The 19,825-nt window shown below is 39.2% G+C and overlaps 1 protein-coding gene across 1 annotated transcript in view; it reads left to right on the top strand.

Moving 5' to 3' along the window:
* The window catches only part of HGD (homogentisate 1,2-dioxygenase), a 622,110-nt gene that overhangs the window by 162,974 nt on the left and 439,311 nt on the right, over positions 1-19,825 (top strand). Inside the window, exon 5 of the mRNA XM_044071510.1 lies at positions 4,246-4,305. Coding sequence (XP_043927445.1) covers positions 4,246-4,305 — 60 coding nt within the window. The remainder of the gene's footprint in view (positions 1-4,245; positions 4,306-19,825) is intronic.

Below are 19,825 nucleotides of genomic sequence, written 5' to 3'. Positions count from 1 at the left end.
TCTGTTTTTTTCAGTAAGCTCTATTCCTGGGTTGCTACGACTTTATTAGGTGGAATTACAGTACTGTGGGCAGACGGGGTCAATGCAGGCACCAGAGTAAAAGAAAGTAGTGCACCATGCATCGGAGAGCAAAAAAATTATATTTTCCTGGGATGAAAACTAATAAAGAAAAGATGATTTAAAAGTACTCACCAAAGGATTGGAAAAAATAAAACATTTTGCTGTCTTTAACTTCCAAAAATGTAAATATGTTGTGACTATCAGATGCAGACTCTAAATCTATAAATAAAATGCAGAACACTTGGAAAGAACAAAGCATTATAGGCCGTCTCCCAGCTTCTGGAAAGTGACTCAACATAAAGAAACTCTATCGGGTTGCAAGGCAAAAAGGGAAAGGTAAAGAAGACAATCATCAGACACCCTTCATTAGGGAGGTCAACAAAAAACATGCTCTCCAGTCCACAGGATATCAAAGGCAGGTGGAAGGAGCACTTCTATCATCTTCTGAAAGAAGATAAACCTCACAGTAGCTGTACTGCTCCAGACAAAGCCTACAATGAAAGAGGAAGAAGAGCCCACCCTAAAAGACGTAAGAACATCACTAAAGAAAATGAAGTCAGGAAAAGCAGCAGGCTCAGATGAGGTCAGGGCAAGTATGCTCAAGATGTTGGGTGAGACGGGGAGAAATGGCTATATGGAGGGATTGGCATATCCTAGATGACTGAAGAATAAACTTTCTATTGCCAGTGTTCAAGAACAAAGAGGATATTCATAACTGTGGGTTGTTCAGCAGTATCAAAATACAGGTTCCATTCATGTAGTCGAACTTTTACAAGTTCGAACCACATATGGTCGAGACCATACATTGGAATTTGTATAAGTTCGAGCGTTTGAATGGAAATCTCTGCAAGTGAAGGTTTCCATTCACTTTAATGTGGAGCAATCTCAGAGTTGGTATATTTAAGGAGCGGGGGATGTGGGGGGTGCATAGGGGCATTCCCCCCTGCTTACAACAAATTATTGTTTTGTACGTTGTATTTTTTTTTTTTTTTTTGCATAGTTGAAGTTCTGTAACTTCGAACTTAATGGTTCGACCATTAGGTGTTTGAAGTTACGGAACTTTGACTATCTAATATAGACCCTCAAAATACAGTTTCACTGTAGGAAAATGCTGGAAATGATGACAGATGAAGATACAGAGCAGTAGAAAGTAAGATGGGAGATGAGCAGTTCAGATTCTGATCAGGATGCAGCACAGCTGACCAGATATTTGCAGTAAGACAGATAGTTGAGAAGAAACTAGAGAAAAGGAAAGAATCCAACTGAGGATTACTAGACATGGAGAAAATACATAACAAGGTCACAAGAAAGCTGGTTTAGATAGTCCTGCAATGACTTGAAATCCTGGAAACACTGGTAGCATCAGTGCAGGAAATGTACAATGACTCAGAGACACATGCACAAACAGTATGTGGATTCACAGCAGGGTTCTTAGTAGGGGTGAGTGTACATCAGGGTTCAGCACATTGCCATTTCTACCAGTGATAGACTACATTAGCAAACGGGAAGGATGGGAATCTCAACAAAGTTGCTGTATGCAGATGATGTGGCATTACAAGCAGACTCTGAACAAGAATTTCAGAAAGTGGTAGGGGAATGAAATGCAACATTGAATTCACAAGTGATGAAACTGAGTAGACATTTGTCATGGCAGCAAATGAGGAAATCAGAAGAGGCTGAAAACTGAGATAGAAGGGGATCTGGCGGAACAGTTTAGCAGCTTAAAGAATCTGGGAGGGATGGTTGAGGGGAAGGGAAGTCTGAATGAAAAGATCATAATTTGAATCAAAGGGGTTGTAGCCAATTGACACAGAGTGTCTAAAACAGAGTGTTGCAGATGAATGCCAAAGACGCTGTAAAGTAAGGTGTACAAAACAGTCATATGACCAGCGCTACTGCATGGTACAGAAACCTGGGCAATGAAAACAGAGCAGTTAAGGAAGCTAGGAGTGATGGAGATGAAGTGCTTGAGACAGGCGGCAGAAGAAGCCAAAGCAGCTCCAGTTTCAATTATCCTATGCATTTAAGATCATTTGGATAGAGTGCTATATTTTATTTTAATCAAAACAAACATCAACATGAATGTAAGTTTTTAAGACTTGCAACATTAAACTTAAAATCTAGCTCATGTGTAAGTAAAGTAATTAATAACTTTCAAGTTCTTATAGCACATTTTAGTGATCTCAAGTATTATAAGACGTGAAGCATGAGTTTTTTTCTTTTTATATTGCATATTTCTAGTAATCTATTCTTGATTAATAGCTACAATGTGATAAGTATGCTTACACCATTCATTAAAATACAGAGGATTATGATCCGGTCATCAGTCATTACTTATTTATGTGTTCGAGGCGTGGATGCCAAGAAATTCACCTCAAGAACGAAGCTTGAGAAGTAAATGTTGGCATCCATGTCGAGAATGCATAATGTGCAATTATGAAAGGAAATCCAGTCAAAATTCTTTGCACTGTTTTGAGATTTATCTGGTTCAAGTACTGCAGATTACTGAAAAGTAAGAAAAAAAAGTGACGTGTTCTGTCGGCTTTGAAATATAATAAAGCAATGCAGAAGTGGTCAATGTCCTTACATATTCCTTGTCTTAGGAAAGCAGTTGTAACCAAAGTACTGTGTGCACTTTAACAGGCAGCAAGCAGAAATGAAGCTGAAATTAAGCCATTTCATGCCCTGCTGCTGCAATTTACTGGTCAGCACTGTCTGTCTTTAGTGCAGACCTGATGTTAACAATGCATAGGAGTGCTTAACAAAATTTTAATGTAGTCCTAACTCAAGTCAGCTTTAGCATCTTAATGTGATCCTATGATTACATATTAGCTGCTGTTGGTATGAATTGTTTTGCCCGATGTTTTGTTCTTGCTTTTGGTATGAATTGTTTTGCCCAGTGTTTTGTTCTAAGCATTACAGATATTAAAAAGTTTTTTTGAAGCCTGAAACCACAACATATTCTTGCTGTAAGAAGCATATATATAATTTTAGGTTCATAGGTAGGTACTAGGCTATCGGCCCTGGGGCCTATATAAGCCTAGCCAAAAATGTTCCCTGGCTTTCGCCACCCAAGAAAATTATATTTTTTGTAATATATATAGATGAAGAGGCAATAAAAGTGAATGATTGCAGCTACCTATCCCAATTGTTCAGACTGTTACATAAAATAAGGTGAACTGAGTGGGAAAGGTGAAGCATTTAAACACTGCAGAAAATTAAACGTAACTGTTTAAATATTGCCATGCACCAAAATTACTGTTGCTGAAAGGACTTGACTGTTTTTAGACTTGCCCAGCTAGCAGGAAGATTTTTCCATCTGTTTAACTGTTAAAAAAGTTGTTTTCAGACTTGTATTCACATTTTTGTCACTGTAACTATCTCCCCTCAGAAAGTGTATTTCTTGAAATGATATATATGCAAATGAAAGAAATCTGGTACAAGAACATCTGTCCTTTCTTGGTATTATAAACAGCAAAAAATGACAATTTCCTGGTAGCAACAGAAAAAAAGGCATTCATCAGCTATTACTTTAGATCCTTGTACCCTGAAGCACCAAGTCTGCACTCAATACTACACCCAGAAAGGATGAAGGCTTTAAACTGCATGTCAGCTGATAAGGGGGGAGAAAAGGAAATAAATGAAGACAAAAAGATGCAGTATTTTGCAAAATTTTAATGTACTGAATGTATGTGTCATTCATTGTTAGGCTGCTGTATCTACCAATATCTATTTCTATATCTATCTATAGATCTACTACTACTAGTTAATCCATGAAATCTTGATGTACTTTACTACAACACATAAACAGTGACAAAACAGATTGACACAATACTGTGCATATTCTGATGCTTATCTTCAGAACATACAAATAAAACAAAAGTATTTTTGACAGGGTTCAATCCTCCCCGCTCCCCTCACATCCCCTGCTAATTATGCTAATTATGTATAATAACTCAGAGAGTACACAATAACCAAGGAAATGACATATCCTTTTAGCCAGGAGACTGTTGATCTCACATAGTTGTCGACCATTTGTATATAGGTGTGTGTGTATTAGTATTAGACATATATGGTGAAACAGTATAAGCCAGAATCAGCCAGAAATAATAAATACTATACTGTATGTAGAAATGGAAAATATATTTTATTGATCCTCTGCTATTCCTGTGCTTTGTCTTACAGCTTAGATGGTTGCCATTTCATATTCCACATGCTGTTGACAAAAAAATGGATTTTGTTGAGGTAAGTAGTCATCATATATTTGCATCATGTACTACATGTTTTCCATGTGTGTGTGTGTGTGTGTGTGTGTGTGTGTGTGTGTGTGTGTGTGTGTATGGGGTAGGACATTGGGTAACATAATAAAGAGGTCAAAGAGTTGTACTTTTTGTGCCCTAACACTGTAGTACTGGATACAGCATTTAAGCACAGCTATCCTCATTATTTGTACAACTTGTTCATCAGCAATTAATTCCATGTTTATGATTAACATTTTAGGTGGCAAAAACACCTTTTTCTGGTCTATAAAAGGATTTAACAGACCAGTTAAACTAATTTCTATAAAGTGAGACAGATGTGCTTTATGATTTTGAAGTGTATAATCATTATTGAGCATTAACAGTTAGAATGGCCTCTGAAGGATTGACATTGTTAATAATATGAATAACATCACAATAAAAGTCTTACCAGTATTCAGACTGTGCCAAATGATAACGTAAACTGCTGCATAGTTTGATCAAAGAGAAATTGTTGAAATCAAATATATTGAGTGCATTGTTTTGTAGATATCTTTTTCTACTTTTGGAGTTGTTAGAGAAAGGCAGTTTGCAATTGCATGTAGTAAACTCATCAAGCAAAATGGGATTTTTTTATACTGAAGCACCACATTTCACTGGTGCAGGTTATTTGTTAGCATTTCAGTGAGTGAATGTCCTTGTGTGTGCATGTGTATGTGTGTGTGTGCGTGTGTGTGTGTGTGTGTGTATGTGTGTGTGTGTGTGTGTGTGTGTGTGTGTGTGTGTTTGAGTGGGTGAGTGTGCAAGCTGGGGGCATTGCAATGGGTTGCACAGTGTACCTGGGTTGCAACATATTGCACAGCAACAACTTAAAATATCTTGTGGTCATTTATTTATGTATTCCTTCACTCATTTGATCAAAATCAAGACATCAGAGTAAATAAAGTGGCTGTAATTGTATGTGTGAGTGTTTATATGTGCTTGGGGAGTGTGCATTGCAGTTGTTTTCACTATATATCAGACAGTAATGATCTGAAATACATTAATGTGACCGTTATGTATTTGCTTATTATTTATTCATTTTGGTCACACTCAGGCATCAGAAGTGTACACAAATGACAAATTAACTGTAATTGGTGGTCACATCTGTGTGTGTATGTGTGTGTGTGTGTGTGTGTGTGTGTGTGTGTGTGTGTGTGTGTGTGTGTGTGTGTGTGTGTGTGTGTGTGTGTGTGTGTGTGTGTGTGTTTGAATGTATGCATGTTCTCGGGGGCACTGGACTTGGTTACAATGTAGCCTGGCAGCAGAAAGCTGAAATACATTTATGTGCCAATATTTATTTATTTATCTGTTTATTTATTCAATCAGCCACTCATTTGATTACTATCAGACATCTGATGTGTGCACAATAAAAGAAGTGTCTGTAGTTTTGGGTATATGCATTTTTGTGTTTGTTTGTGTGTGTGTGTGTGTATGTGTGTGTGTGTGTGTGTGTGTGTGTGTGTGTGTGTGTGCATGCAAAGAGGTAATTGCAACTGGTTAAACTGTCTTGGTGACTTGTCATGTGTTACACTTTATGAGATGGCAATAAGGTGGAATACATTACTGTGTTCATTATTTGTTTACTTATGTGTTCACTCATTTGATCACAGTCAGACATTTGAGATGCACGCAGTAAAGGTAATGGCTATAACTAGTGGGCTCATGTTTACATAAGCTTGTGCATGTGTGTGTATGTGTATGAGTATGTCTTTGATAGTGAAGATTGCAGTGGGTTTTACTGCATTTGCCTGACAGCAGTAAGCAGAGCTATATTACTATAGTCATTATTTGTTTATTCATTTGTTCAAAATTAGTCATCTGAAGTATACACAGTCAAAAAGAAGCTGTAACTGCTGGGCAGACATATATGTGTGTGTGTGTGTGTGTGTGTGTGTGTGTGTGTGTGTGTGTGTGTGTGTGTGTGTGTGTGTGTGTGTATGAACACATGCGTGCACACAAGTACGAGTGTGCATGTGTGTGTGTGTATGTGTGTGTGTGTGTGTGTGTGTGTGTGTGTGTGTGTGTGTGTGTGTGTGTGTGTGTGTGTGTGTGTGTGTGTGTCTTTGCATGTGGGATGCTACAATTCATTGAGCTGTAATTTGACAGCAACAAGCTAAAATATGTTATTGTGCTTATTCTTTATTTATGAATTTGATTACAATCAGACCTCTGAGGAGTGTACATTCAGAAAAGTGGCTATAATTGGTGAGCACAGAGGCACTTTGGATGAAACTGATTGTCTACTACCATTATTTGATCATAGTTAAGCAGTCATTGATTTGGCTTGATAGGGCTAGTGTGTGTTTGAGAAAATAAGGCTGAATTACCACAGTATGACTGTTTATCTGTTTATGTTAACTGGGGAAGAGCAGTGATCAAAAAAATTACCAAGTGCAGACTCAGCACAGGATGCAATTTACAACAAGAATAAAACTGCAACAATGACTGAGACAGTTGGTCAGGCTTAAAGCAGAAGTACAATTTTGGTAGCAGTCCTATATACATATTTGCATAAAAAATATTTCAGATGCTAGGAAGAAAGAAGAACTGAGAGACGTATGGTGGAAAGGAAAAGGATGTAACAGCTGAAGTTAAGTAACACGTCCTCTGCTGTAGCACTTGCAGATGTCTTGTTGGAGAAGAACCTGCTCGAATTGAGGTTGAAATCTGGTGTTTATGGGAATTTCTGTGATGTAAGGTGGGAGAGACTGACAGAATTTAGGTGCAAGTACTGATAGACTGTTGTCTAAGCAATGGAGCTTAGTTGGAGTCTGAAGCGGTAGTGTAGAGCTTGTTTTAGTTCTATTGATGTAAGTGGGTTTGAAGCAGTGAGTCACATGGAGGGAGGTCAGGAGGTTTCTTGATGGCATAGTTTATGGAGGAGAGAGCCTAGTAGTAGATTAGTCTTACCTGTGATGGGGAGCCATTTTGATTTGGAGAGTGTGTGGAAATGATGGTCCTGGTAAGAGAAGTTTTTTTTTATGGAATGGGAACTTTTGTTGGAAACAGTTTGTGGTGATGTGATGTTTTTATTGGAGACCATTGTAAATACTGGTAACCTGTATTCTAGGTATGTGAGTAGTGCTCCTTTTTCAAATGGAGGGTCTAGCAGGTGGAGGGAGAAATTGAGCAAGGTTTTGCACATATAACAGGACATAGTCTTTATTATTATTATTATTATTATTATTATTATTATTATTATTATTATTATTACTATTTAGTCCTTAGAGTCTGTTTAATTTTGCCTATAAATAGAAGCATTAAAATTATTGTAGAGTCTCATTAAGGACTGGAATTTATGCTTAAGTATCACTGGTATACATTTCAGAACTTAGCTCATGTGTTAGATTTCATGGTATTATAATGGGACATGTTTATTTATTTTTTTATTTTATTTTATTTTACATTTGTTGACCAGGATAGTCCAACTGGATATATGTCCATTTTCAGCGGAGGCCCGGGGAGAAAAGCTCCAAACTTCTTACAGAATGCATACTACAAAATATCATTTAATATATACATATGAAGCAGGATTTTTACAATTTCTAAATGGAATTTGCATTCATTAGAAAGGATCATAACATAACACAATCACACCAGTTAATACAAAGTAATTAGGTTATAAACCAAATAACTAGGATATAGTCATTTAGAGGGACTTAGAGGGAGGAAGTCCTGATTAGGCCCATAGTTGAGGGAATAAAAGTTAATCAGTTTAATCACCTAATATCTATTAAGTGAACCGTTTTTTTCAAATTTGCTCTGGCATGTAGTCTGAAGAGGAAGACAACTGCTGGAACACTGTTTAACATATGCAACAGTTTATAGCAAGTAATTTAAGTAAGGCTGTAACCATGACCAATGCTGACCCTGCTATAATGTAGCCCTATTTCACTCCAGATAATGCTACCCATTTGTTTGCTTACCTAACCTCCCACTACTTTGAAGTCACCAGCTGCCACTACTGTAGAGAGATATATGCATTAATTTAGGTAGAATGATGCATAAATTGTTGCCCTACTGAAAATCAAAGCAGAGCGCAAACAGTTTTGTCAGTGATCTAACAGCAAAAGGTGTACTGTACAAAATCTACAGTTGTAAAGAGGATAACTACTATAGTTGGAGAAAGGCTAGGCATATAAAATGTGCATGTTTCAGTGAAATACAGTTACGTGGCTAAAATAAAAAGGATTTCACAGCAAAATTACTGCATATATATGGAAAGAAGAGCAAGGTTATGAAAGTGGTAATGATTTGTCAAAGTTTTGATAAATTCTCAAAAAACGGAATGAAAGAAGCATTTGTGTTTGTATTCATTACAAACGATATAAGCACGGACATTGAAATAAATACTAGGGCAGCTGTATCTATTAACCTAACTGAATGTTGCACACAGTTTTATTAGAAATACATACAGAATGCTCCTTTGGGGTTTAAAATATACACAGGTGAGACTCTGATTGTGTGCATGGCAATTTAAAACAAAAATGATAACCTAGATTTTATTATTGCTGTGTCCCAAGTACTTCCAGAAGTGCTTACCTGTGCATCTTTTCTATTAAGTGTTGTGCCTCACAGTCTTGAGCTCTACTTAATAATGGTGATATAGAGAGGAAAAAAATGGTAAGCTAGGTCTTATTATTGATGGGTCCCCAGTACTTCCAGAGGTGCTTACCTGTGCATTTTTTCTATGACTTGATCAATAGGCAGATACTTTGGTTCACCACAGACACACACACAAATATTAATTTGTTTTCCTTAGCCATTGCATGGGACAAGCCCCCCTGCACCCCCAGTGGGGGGTTTCACCCCTGGCACCCCCCTAATTAAATATGCCAACTCCAAGATTGCACTACATTGAGGAAGAAGGTGAACTACAAGTACACAATGAATAGTCATGATGTCGGAGGCAAATCTGCATACTATGCCAATCATCCAACATTTGCATATTACATAACCGGCTTTCTGCCTGTCATTTACACTGACCACACCCATTCCTGTGCAAATCAGCCAGTGGGTTAAGACACTTCAGCAAAGCCACTTGTTCCCTCAATAAGCAAACTGAAGGGGGTCCAATGAGGAAGCTGTAATATCCTTCAAGTGAGCTAACACCAGCTTCTCAAGTCTTCATGACCACTGATGTCAAAGCAACAGGCCAGTAGTCATTCAGTCCTGTTATAGTGGATTTTTCAGGCACTGGAATGATTGTGGCTTGTTTGAAACATAAAGGAACTTCACACAGCTGTAATGATTTATTAAAAATCTGAGTAAAAAAGGAGCCAGTTGGTCAGCACTTGTTTTTAAACAGGAGGGTGAAACCCCATCTGGATAAGCTGCTTTCTTAATTTGCTGTCTTTTAAAAAAATGATACACATCCTCCTCAGAGATAATTAACACAGGCTGAATGTGAGAATGTCTGGAAGAGAGTGTCATATAAGTCTGAACACTGACAGAGCCTGTAACAGTGTCATTTGTAGACTCAGGCTTATCAAACGTGCAGTAAAAAGCATTCAAGTCATCAGCCAGCTGGTAATTAGCTGCAGTGTGGGGGGATGGTCTCCTGTAGTTTGTAATGGTTTGTAGACCTTTCCACACTGATGCAGGATCATTGGCTAAAACTGTTTTTTTTTTCAGCTTTTCAGAATCATTCTTTTTAGCCACTTTGATTTCCTTTGCCAGTGTGTTCCTTGCCTGACTAAAAAGTGTTCTATCCCCACTTCTATAGGCATCTTCTTTGGCTTGATGAAGCTACTTAAGTTTAGCAGTAAACCAGGGTTTGCTGTTGTTAAATTTTAACCAGGTCTTAGTTGAGACACACTTATCTTCACAGAAGCTGACATAAGATGTTACTACTGTGTCTGCCAGTTCATGCAAGTTAGCAGCAGAATCTTCAAAGACATTCCAGTCTGTACAATCAAAGCAGGTTTGCAGCTTCATCTTTGCCTCAGTAGTCCACCTTGTCACTGTATTGATCAAAGGTTCAGCAGATTTTTAACTTGCTCTTATAGATAGGAAGCAAATGAATCAGACAGTGATCAGAAAAGCCCAAAGCTGCACGGGGGCAGCACGATAAGCATTATTTAACACTATAACAATGATCCAGTGTGTTCATGTCTCTTGATGGGACACTTTATATGCTATGTAAATTTAGAAAGTTCATGGCGGAGATTTGCCTTATTAAAGTCCCCCAGAATAATCAGAAGGGAGCTTGGATAATTCTGCTCCAAGCACATTATCTTATCTTATCAGACAGTCTTTGTAGTGCTGCCCTCACAAAGGCTTGAGGTGAAATGTAAACCCTAACCAGAATAAATCCCGAGGTGAATAAAAAGGTCTACAATTAACACAAAACATTTCTAAGTCAGGACAGCAAATTTTACTTTTTTTACTTAACACTGTGACATCATTACAACAACCTTCACAGATTCCACCTCCTTTACTCTTCTATATATATATATATATATATATATATATATATATATACACACACACACACACACACACATATATGTATATATATATATATATATATATATATATATATATATATATATCTACACACACACACACACACATATATATATATATGTATGTATATATATATATATATATATATATATATATATATATATATACACACACACACACACACACACACACACACACACACACATATATGTATATATATATATATATATATATATATATATATATACACACACACACACATATATATATATATATGTATGTATATATATATATATATATATATATATATATATATACACACACACACACACACACACACACACACACACACACACACACACACACACACACACACACACACACACACACACACACACACAACTCTTATAATAGGTTCATAGATTAGTACTAGGCTAACTGCCCTTGCAAGCCATTTTAAGCTTAGCCACTGCACCTTGTGTTTGTAAGGCAAACACCTTAACCATTAGGCCACCCTCCCAACCCTAAACCCTAATGATAATGTAGACAAGTTGAACTTGGTGAAAGTGAGCACAATTAAATATCTATGTCTTAGAAATGTACCACAAACTGGTAAGGAAACAGCTGGCTATCCCTTTGTTGAAAAGAGATCTGGAGCAATTCATCTTAGAAGGCTTTATGGTAGCAAGAGAAGAGGCTAATGAAGTTCTTAGCTATGCCAAGACCTGACTAATACATTACTCTTGTATTGCTGATGCATGATATAGACTGCCATTGAATCCCTTGCCTGAAGATGTATGCTCATTTCTGGATGGCATATCTCATTATAAACCATACAGAAAGGAGGAGGTTGTAAGAAAGGCATGTAAACTGTGAAACATTGTTCTTTTGGTGTAAAATGTAATGGATTGTAATGTTTGTTTATGCTTAGATTAATTTAACTAATATGTAACTGTCTATGTCATTTTTTTCAGACAGAATGCTGACACAGGAACAAACACCCAAAGAGTACAAATAGGCATGCTATAAACATCCCATCTTCTGTACATGCATATTTAAATTAGGTCTATTATGTTTGCGTCACCACAATGACAGACCATGGCAGAAACCTATTCACTTGTGATGTCCTACCTTGATTGTAGCTACCAACTAGACTGAGAGGTATTGATAAAGTGAGGAACTCATTTTCAATACTGTGGAAATAAACTTATTTCTCTTCAGGTGTTGGCTGGCTGAATTTAAGACAGCAGAATATACCAGCCACCAAGAGCTTATTTCTAAGATCTGATGACCACAAAGACATAGCGCAACACTTTTAAAAATTCTAAATCCCATTAACAAACCCAACTGCTACTTCATTGCCAGATACAAATCCCTATCAATATCCCCCAGATATAATGGACATTACCTTCTTGTTAGAGGGCAGTGGTGGTGCTGCAGTAGCGTTGTCGCCTCACAGTAAGACGCTGTCCGGTTCGACTCTCAGCTAGAGCGTCTTTTGCAAGGAGACATGCGTGAATGGGCATTCCTTCGTTGAAGGTTGTGCGTCAGGGCTGGCAACTCGGTATGTAAAAATCAACTGCCAATCATTAGCGGACCGGAGTTCCGCTGTGGCGACCCCTCACCGGGAAAAGCCGAAAGACATCATCACGAACATGGGATCAAAATGTTCAACACCGGAAGTATACCCCTCACTGGTGAGATCAGATCATAAACTAATCTCGCTGGAGGTCCTCATCCCGCCCCCACCTGAAACAAAAAAGACCACAGTGAAAAACTTCTCAAAAGCCGATTTCACACTTCTAAAAACTAGTGTGGTCTCCTTTAAGGCCCCTGAGCCAGTAGTAAACATTACTCAAACCGCTGAATCACTTACAAATGCCTTCTACCAGCACCTACAGGACTGCATGGATCAGGCAATCCCAAACAAAACTAAGACTCTCTGTACCAAAGGCAAGCGTCCAGTCTGGTGGACCCCAGCCATAAACAAGCTCTACAACAAAAGGAGGAAGCTACTACAAGATAGAGCAAAATCCTTGAAAGGTAAGACACCTTTGATCATTATAAGTAAAAAACTAAGAGCTCTCATAAAATCATCCAAGGCAAATTTTGAGAGAAAAATCGCCAAGGACTCTAAAGAAAATCATAAGGCCTTCTTTAACTATGTTAGAAACCTAGGAGGAAACTCCCAGATATGCTCAGAATTAGTTCAAAATGATGTGAAAATTACTGAACCTACACACATTGCCAACATACTGGCTGACAGGTTCAGTGCAAACTCCCCCCCCTCCCAAAGGAGAGATATCTATTCCAGAGGATGTAGCCCCCCAAACATCTCCAACGCCCAGGTGAGAACTGCCCTCACTAAGGCAAAAAACACAGCATCCATGGGACCGGATGGTGTCCCCGGCTGTGTGCTTCACGAACTTAACGAGGAATTAAACCCACAGTTAGGACAGCTGTTTAATCTTAGCCTCACCTCAGGATACGTACCCAAGGAGTGGCGCACGGCGACTGTGGTCCCACTTCATAAGGGCGGTGCCTCCACAGACCCTGGAAATTACCGCCCCATTAGCTTGACAAGCCTTATCTGCAAAGCCATGGAGAGGATCATAATGGAACTCATAAATAAAGACATAGGGAACTTGCAGACTTTGGATCCAACCCAGTTTGGCTTTGTCAAAGGCAGATCCTGCCTCTTAAACTTGGTTGACTTTTTCGAGACAGTCACCAAGGCCATTGGTGAGGGAAAGGCAGTCCATACAGCCTACCTCGACCTGGCAAAGGCCTTCGACACAATACCCCACTCAGGTATCATCAAAAAACTCATCAGCTTGAATATAAACCCATACATCACAAGATGGGTTGCAAACTGGCTAAGTGACAGAACCCACAGGGTCAGAGTTGCTGGAGCCATGTCAGACTCAAAGCCTGTCACAAGTGGTGTCCCACAGGGCTCAGTCCTGGGTCCACTCTTGTTCGGCATCTACTTTTCTGAAGTACAAGCAAATACAGGAGGGTTATGGCTGACAAAGTTTGCAGATGACTGCAAACTGGGCGCCATAGTCGAAAACACATCTGACACAGATATCCTCCAGAAGGGCCTCACAGAAACGGATAACTGGTGCCAGAGCCATGGCCTGAAGTTAAACGCCAAAATGCATAGTCATACCCTTCGGGAAAAACAAGGTTACCCCTAGCTACCATATAGGTGGCAATCCACTGAGCACAGAAAAAGTCATCAGGGATCTGGGGACCCAGGTTGACAGTAGCCTTTCGTTTGACACTCATGTTGCTAAAGTAGTTAGGAAAACCTTCTATATCGCCCACCTGATCATGAAGGGATTCACATCTAGATCAAGGGAGGTCATCGTCCCCTGTACTCATCACTCATTAGACCTATGATTGAGTACAATGCCCCGTTCGGAATGTATCTGACCAGACACCTGCTGCAGCTTGAAAGGCCCCAAACGTTCCTCACCAAAAGGATAAAGGGTCTCAAAAATATGTCTTATGCTGCCCGACTGAAAGAACTCCAGCTCTATTCAGTCTCATACCGCTTGCTCAGAGGTGACCTGTGCCTGACATATAAGGCCATGTCAAACCCAGATTTGATGAATATGCTTCACCTCAAAAATCTAGATCCCTCAGAACCACAAGGGCGGAGACTTAAACCTTGACACGGTTATAAATAGAACGTGCTGGAGGGACAGATTCATCACCCAGAGACTCCCTATGCTGTGGAACAAAATCCCGGTACATGTGAGGCAGAGCACCTCTCTGGCCTTGTTCAAGAGGAATCTTGACCAATGGATGGGAGATTGCAGATATACCCCAGGGATTACTTCAGTGTCACTGCTTGACAGAGGCACAGCAAAATGATAGGCATAGTTTTTATTCAAACTAAAGGGGTGGCGAAAGCCACATAACTATGGGCTAGGCTTATAAATGCCCTTGGGCAGATAGCCTAGTATGAACCTATGAACCTATGAACCTATGAACAACAACCTTCTTGTTAGGGGATTTAAAATACCCATGTTTTAAGTGGCATATTTATATGCCTGTAAGAATGGATGTGCTCAGTGTTTCCAAAACTTTGTTAATGCCAGTGCATTACAGCAAATTGTAAAACTACCCAAGAGCAAATTGTAAAATTACACACTAGGGGCTAAAATACCCTTGACATATTGCTTGCTAACCTTTCCCCTGCCTGTACTCCACCCCAAGTCTCCACATCTCTGGCCACAAGTCAGCCAGTCATCTCCTTTGTCAAGTCTAATGGTTCTTCCCCATTGACAAATAATCATCATCAACAACCTTTTTTCCCATTTTCAGTATGGGGTATGGGGTGTGTGTCAACTGTCACCACATATCTTGATTCATTGCCACTATCCTACCTTCAACAGATTTTTGCAGGTCTTCTCTCACACAGTCCAGCCATCTCTTTGCTGGATGGCCTTGTTTCCTCTTGCCTTCTTCCTGCCAGTCCAAAATCTTCTTCACCAGATTGTCATCTGCCTTTGTGCACATGTGGCTGAACTATTGTAATTTGTTCTTTTTGGCCTTCTCTGCAATTGTTGCTCCTTTGGCCTCTGCTCTGATGTCCTCATTTCTTCATCTGTCCCACACTGGGCATCCTACCACCTGTCTCAGGCACTTCATCTCCATCACCTCTAGCTTCCATAATTGTTCTGCCTTTACTGCCCAGGTTTCTATATCATACAGTAGTACTGGTTGCACCACTGTTTTTACACCTTAATTTTCAGCTTCTTTGGCATTCTTCTGTCATTCACTACCCCTGACACTCTGTGCCAGTTGGGTGCAGCCCCACTGACTCTAGCTTTGGCTTCTTCATTCAGATTTCCCTTTCCAACCACCCCTCCTAGATACTTGAAGTAGTTAACCTGTTTCACTATTTTCTTTCTAACTCACTTCTCAGCTGCTTTTGATTGCCCCCATTTGCTCCCATTACAGATGTCTTATTTGGACTTAGTTTCATCACATGTCCCTTCAGGTTTCCATTCCATTCCCCTATTCTTTGCACAGAGTTAGCATGTAATGCCAACATTATCTGCATACAGTAACTTTGGTGATCTGTCCCCTCCTACCTGTTTGCTAATGTAGTCCATCACCAGTATGGACAGCAGTGGGCTCAGAACTGAACCCTGATGCACACCCATTCCCACTTGTAACCACTCTGTGGGACCGAACACTGTCCATACTTGAGTCAGTAGGTCCTTGTACATAGCCGGCACCAATTCTACCAATGTTATTGGGACTTCAAACCACCACATGATGGCCCAAATCAGCTTTCTTAGGACCTTGTCAGATGCTTTCTCTAAGTCTAAGGAATGGCCAGTTGGACTCTTTCCTCATCTCCAACTTCTTTTCAACTATCTGTCTCACTACAAACATTGGGTCTTCTGCACCCCACCACCAGCTTCCTTATGAACCTTTCTTTCATACCTGACTTGGATGGATATCTGTTCTGCAGTACTCATACATGCTGTTTTGAGATGTTGGCATTCCTCTTCAGTTCCACCTATTTCCTATTCTTCCTGAGGAGCTAAAGCCCTGATTAATTCCTTGAACTCTTGTGCTTTCTTTCCAGTCAACTTCCAGGTCTTCAGCCTAGTCTATATTGACCTTAGAGCCTTCTCTGTCCACTGTTTGCAGCTGATTGTGGCAACCTGGGATTCATGCTGTGGGATGACTGTTTCACTAGTGATGACTTTGCAATCACTGATTCTACCCCACTGTCGTTTCCTTATTAGGAGGACGTCTAACTGAGTTGCATGTTGGCCACTGTTGTATGTGATCTTGTGGCTGTCAGTCTTAGTAAACCATATATTGGTCACCATCAAGCTATTTGCCAGACAGAAGTATAGAATGGCTTTGCCTTCTTTATTCCTGTTGCCTCAACCATGTAGACCCAGGCATCCCTCATATCCAGTTCTGTCTGTCCCAATATGCGCATTCAGATCTCCCATCACCAACTCCAATTCCTGTTGTCCTGATTTATCTAGTAGGTCCCACAACTGCTGTTCGAATGCACTTTTTCCTCATTATCACAATTGAATCCAATTGTGGGGCATGGGCTGGGGTTATGAATAGAGGTGCCCTATCCTTACACTGGAGTGTGGTTGCCATGAGTCTGTAACTAATTCTGATAACATCATTCACTATCTTCAGAAGCATGTCCTTCACCACAATTCTTACACTATTTCTAGTCTGTCATCCTCCCCCTGAGTAGTAGACAGTGGATCTAAAGCCAGGTGACATTGTTGCATTACCTTTCCATCTTGTCTACTGGATACATAGGATGTCCAGCCTCCTCCTTACTATCATTTCATCCACCAAATAAGGCCATCTTTGTGGACTTCACCAGGGCAAACCTATTTTAACTTGTATAAGAACTGTGAAATTCCCAACAATCTCCTGCAAATGGACCCAACTGAGGGGACTGCTGCATTCACCCTCAGTGTTCACCAGTACCTAAACAGTTGCAGAGAAAATTCAGTACCCATCAGTTCTTAATATAATGGTAAATTAAGGAATAAACTGCTCTGCTGGAGTTCCCATATTAATAAACTATAAGAAAAAAAGAAAAACTATGAAAAGTTCTATAAAATTCCCATCCCTTTATCTCAAGACAACACTTGAACATGCCAGTTAGGAACTTAAGAGTACAATTAGAAAATGTAAAGCAGAGTAAAAGCTTAAGGTTGCTCTGGGTACCAAATGCAACGACATATCTTTGTTTAGTTATGTCAGAAAAATAAGGATTAATGTTGAAAAATTACACTGAGCTCATCTATAATGATATCACATAATATAATGATATTCCATATTCCACTTCAAAGGGTATAGCCAACATATTAACAGACACATTTACTGCTTACTTTATTCCACCTACTCACACTGTTGTCTTCAGTATCCCTTAACATTTAGTTTTCTACTGAAATTACCTTGGAACAAGTATTAAAATCCCCTTCAAAGACTAAAAAATACAATTTGACCAGAAAACATAACAGGTTGCATCATCATCATCATCATCATGAGTGCCAAGTAGGCATTATCTGAGTATTACCTGAGCCTCTACTTGTTCTATTCACAGGGTTTATGCCTGATACCTGGAGAATAGCCACTGTGACTTCCCGACTAAAGGATGGCCCATCTACAGCCAGGCAATAATAGCCCATCAGCTTCGATAGTCTTAAAGCCATGGAACATATCATAGCAGAACTCATTTATGCAGACATAGGCAACTTAACCAATGTAGATCCAATCAATTTGCTTTTATGAAGGGCGGGTCCTGCCTCCTTAAACTAATAAGTTTGTTTGAAAAGATTAGAAATGCTATTGCCAAAAGGACAGTCGTTGCGTAGGGCCCATTTTTATCTACCTATGCTTTTGACACTATCTTCCATGTTGGTTTTGTTAACAATCGGATAAACTTAATGTAAACCCCTATGTAATCCCCTGCATTTCAAACTGGCTAGCCAATACATCCCTGGCTGTGACAATTGCTGGTTCCCTCTCTGAACATAAAAGTCTAACTAGTGGGATACCACAGGGATTAGTCCTAGAGTCTGTCATGTTTGACATTTATCTTACAGACATTCAGTCTGCTATCCCAGAAGTGAGGTTAATACAGCAAGCTGGACACTGTTAGCTGTCCATTCACTGGTACTAACACCTCCAGCAAGAGCTAGAATAGACACATACATGGTTCTATGAAAATGGTCTCAAATTAAATAAAACAAAGTGCAGCATAATAGCACTGGACAAAATAGCTATTCACCTTCTATGTTATAATGGTATTCCTTAAGAGGCATATATAGTCATCAGAGACTTGGGTACTTGTGTGGACAAGTCTTTCTCATCCGATTGTATTTCAAGCATAGTCAGGAATTCCTGATTTCTGGCCAAGCTTATTTCCAAGGCAGTATCTTTAAGGTACAAAGAAGTTATCCTGCCACTGCATTTTCCCTTATCAGACCTATCATTGAATACAATGTCCCTTTGGTATGTATAAATCAAAGCATATTGCAAGACTAGAAATGCCCCAAAGATCCCTTACCAAGAAAATCAAAAGCCTTAAATCCTTCAACTCTCCTGATATATTAGTACAATTCTTCTTATATTCAGTAGCCTAAACTCTGCTCCAAAGTGACTCAAATCTCACTTTTTGAACTATGAAAGACCCTGTCCTATTTGACCTCCTGCTTCTTTGTGAAATCAGTAGCTGTGCAAACGCCTACACTAGGGACCTAAAGTTGCACCAACAAATAAACAAAACTCAGTGCATTCCCTGCTGTAGAATAAGTTACTTTTACAGGTCAAACTTAATAATACTTTGATTACCTTAAAGGCTAATCTTGATGCTTGGATGGGCAAACACAAATGTAGCCAAAATATAGAAAAAAGCCCTGCCTGTACTGCAACTGCAAGGTCCAAAATTTAACAGTCCAAGAAAACACAGACCAGTAGACTGTGGCAAACAGCAAATATTTAATGTTGTGCTAAAAAGCACAGAACAAAGAGAGTGTCAGGCAAACCGGTTTCAGCTAAAATAAAAGTAGCCTTCTTCAGTGCATACAAATCACAAATAACACATCCACATTCTCTTATATAGTCAGCAATTAAGGCTAAATTAATTAATCCAATAAGTAACTAATGCATAAGTTAAAGGTGCTCATTCAAACCAGGGGGGAACAAACCCCCCAATTTAATAATACATTTCTTTTTCATATTGTTAAGGGTCTGATGCCATCCAAGCTTGTTTGATCTATTACCCCTAATCCGATCAAAAATAGTAAAATAGAAGGATGCCTTGTTATGTGTAACAGTATGTTTATAGAGAGCATTGGTTATTCTATGATGCCTGATGTCACTAAAATGCTCTGTGATCTTAAATTTAACTGGACATGAAGTCTGGCCGATATAAAACCCAGAGCAACTGCACATGGCCAAATAGATAACCCAGTCGGTTTGACAATTGATAAAACAAGAAA

The sequence above is a fragment of the Protopterus annectens genome, chromosome 5.part0, assembly GCF_019279795.1.
Source record: "Protopterus annectens isolate FY-2018-M chromosome 5.part0, PAN1.0, whole genome shotgun sequence".
NCBI classification, from domain to species: domain Eukaryota; kingdom Metazoa; phylum Chordata; order Ceratodontiformes; family Protopteridae; genus Protopterus; species Protopterus annectens.
The sequence above is the reverse complement of the archived record's forward strand: the minus strand, read 5'-3'. Positions and strand labels throughout refer to the sequence as shown.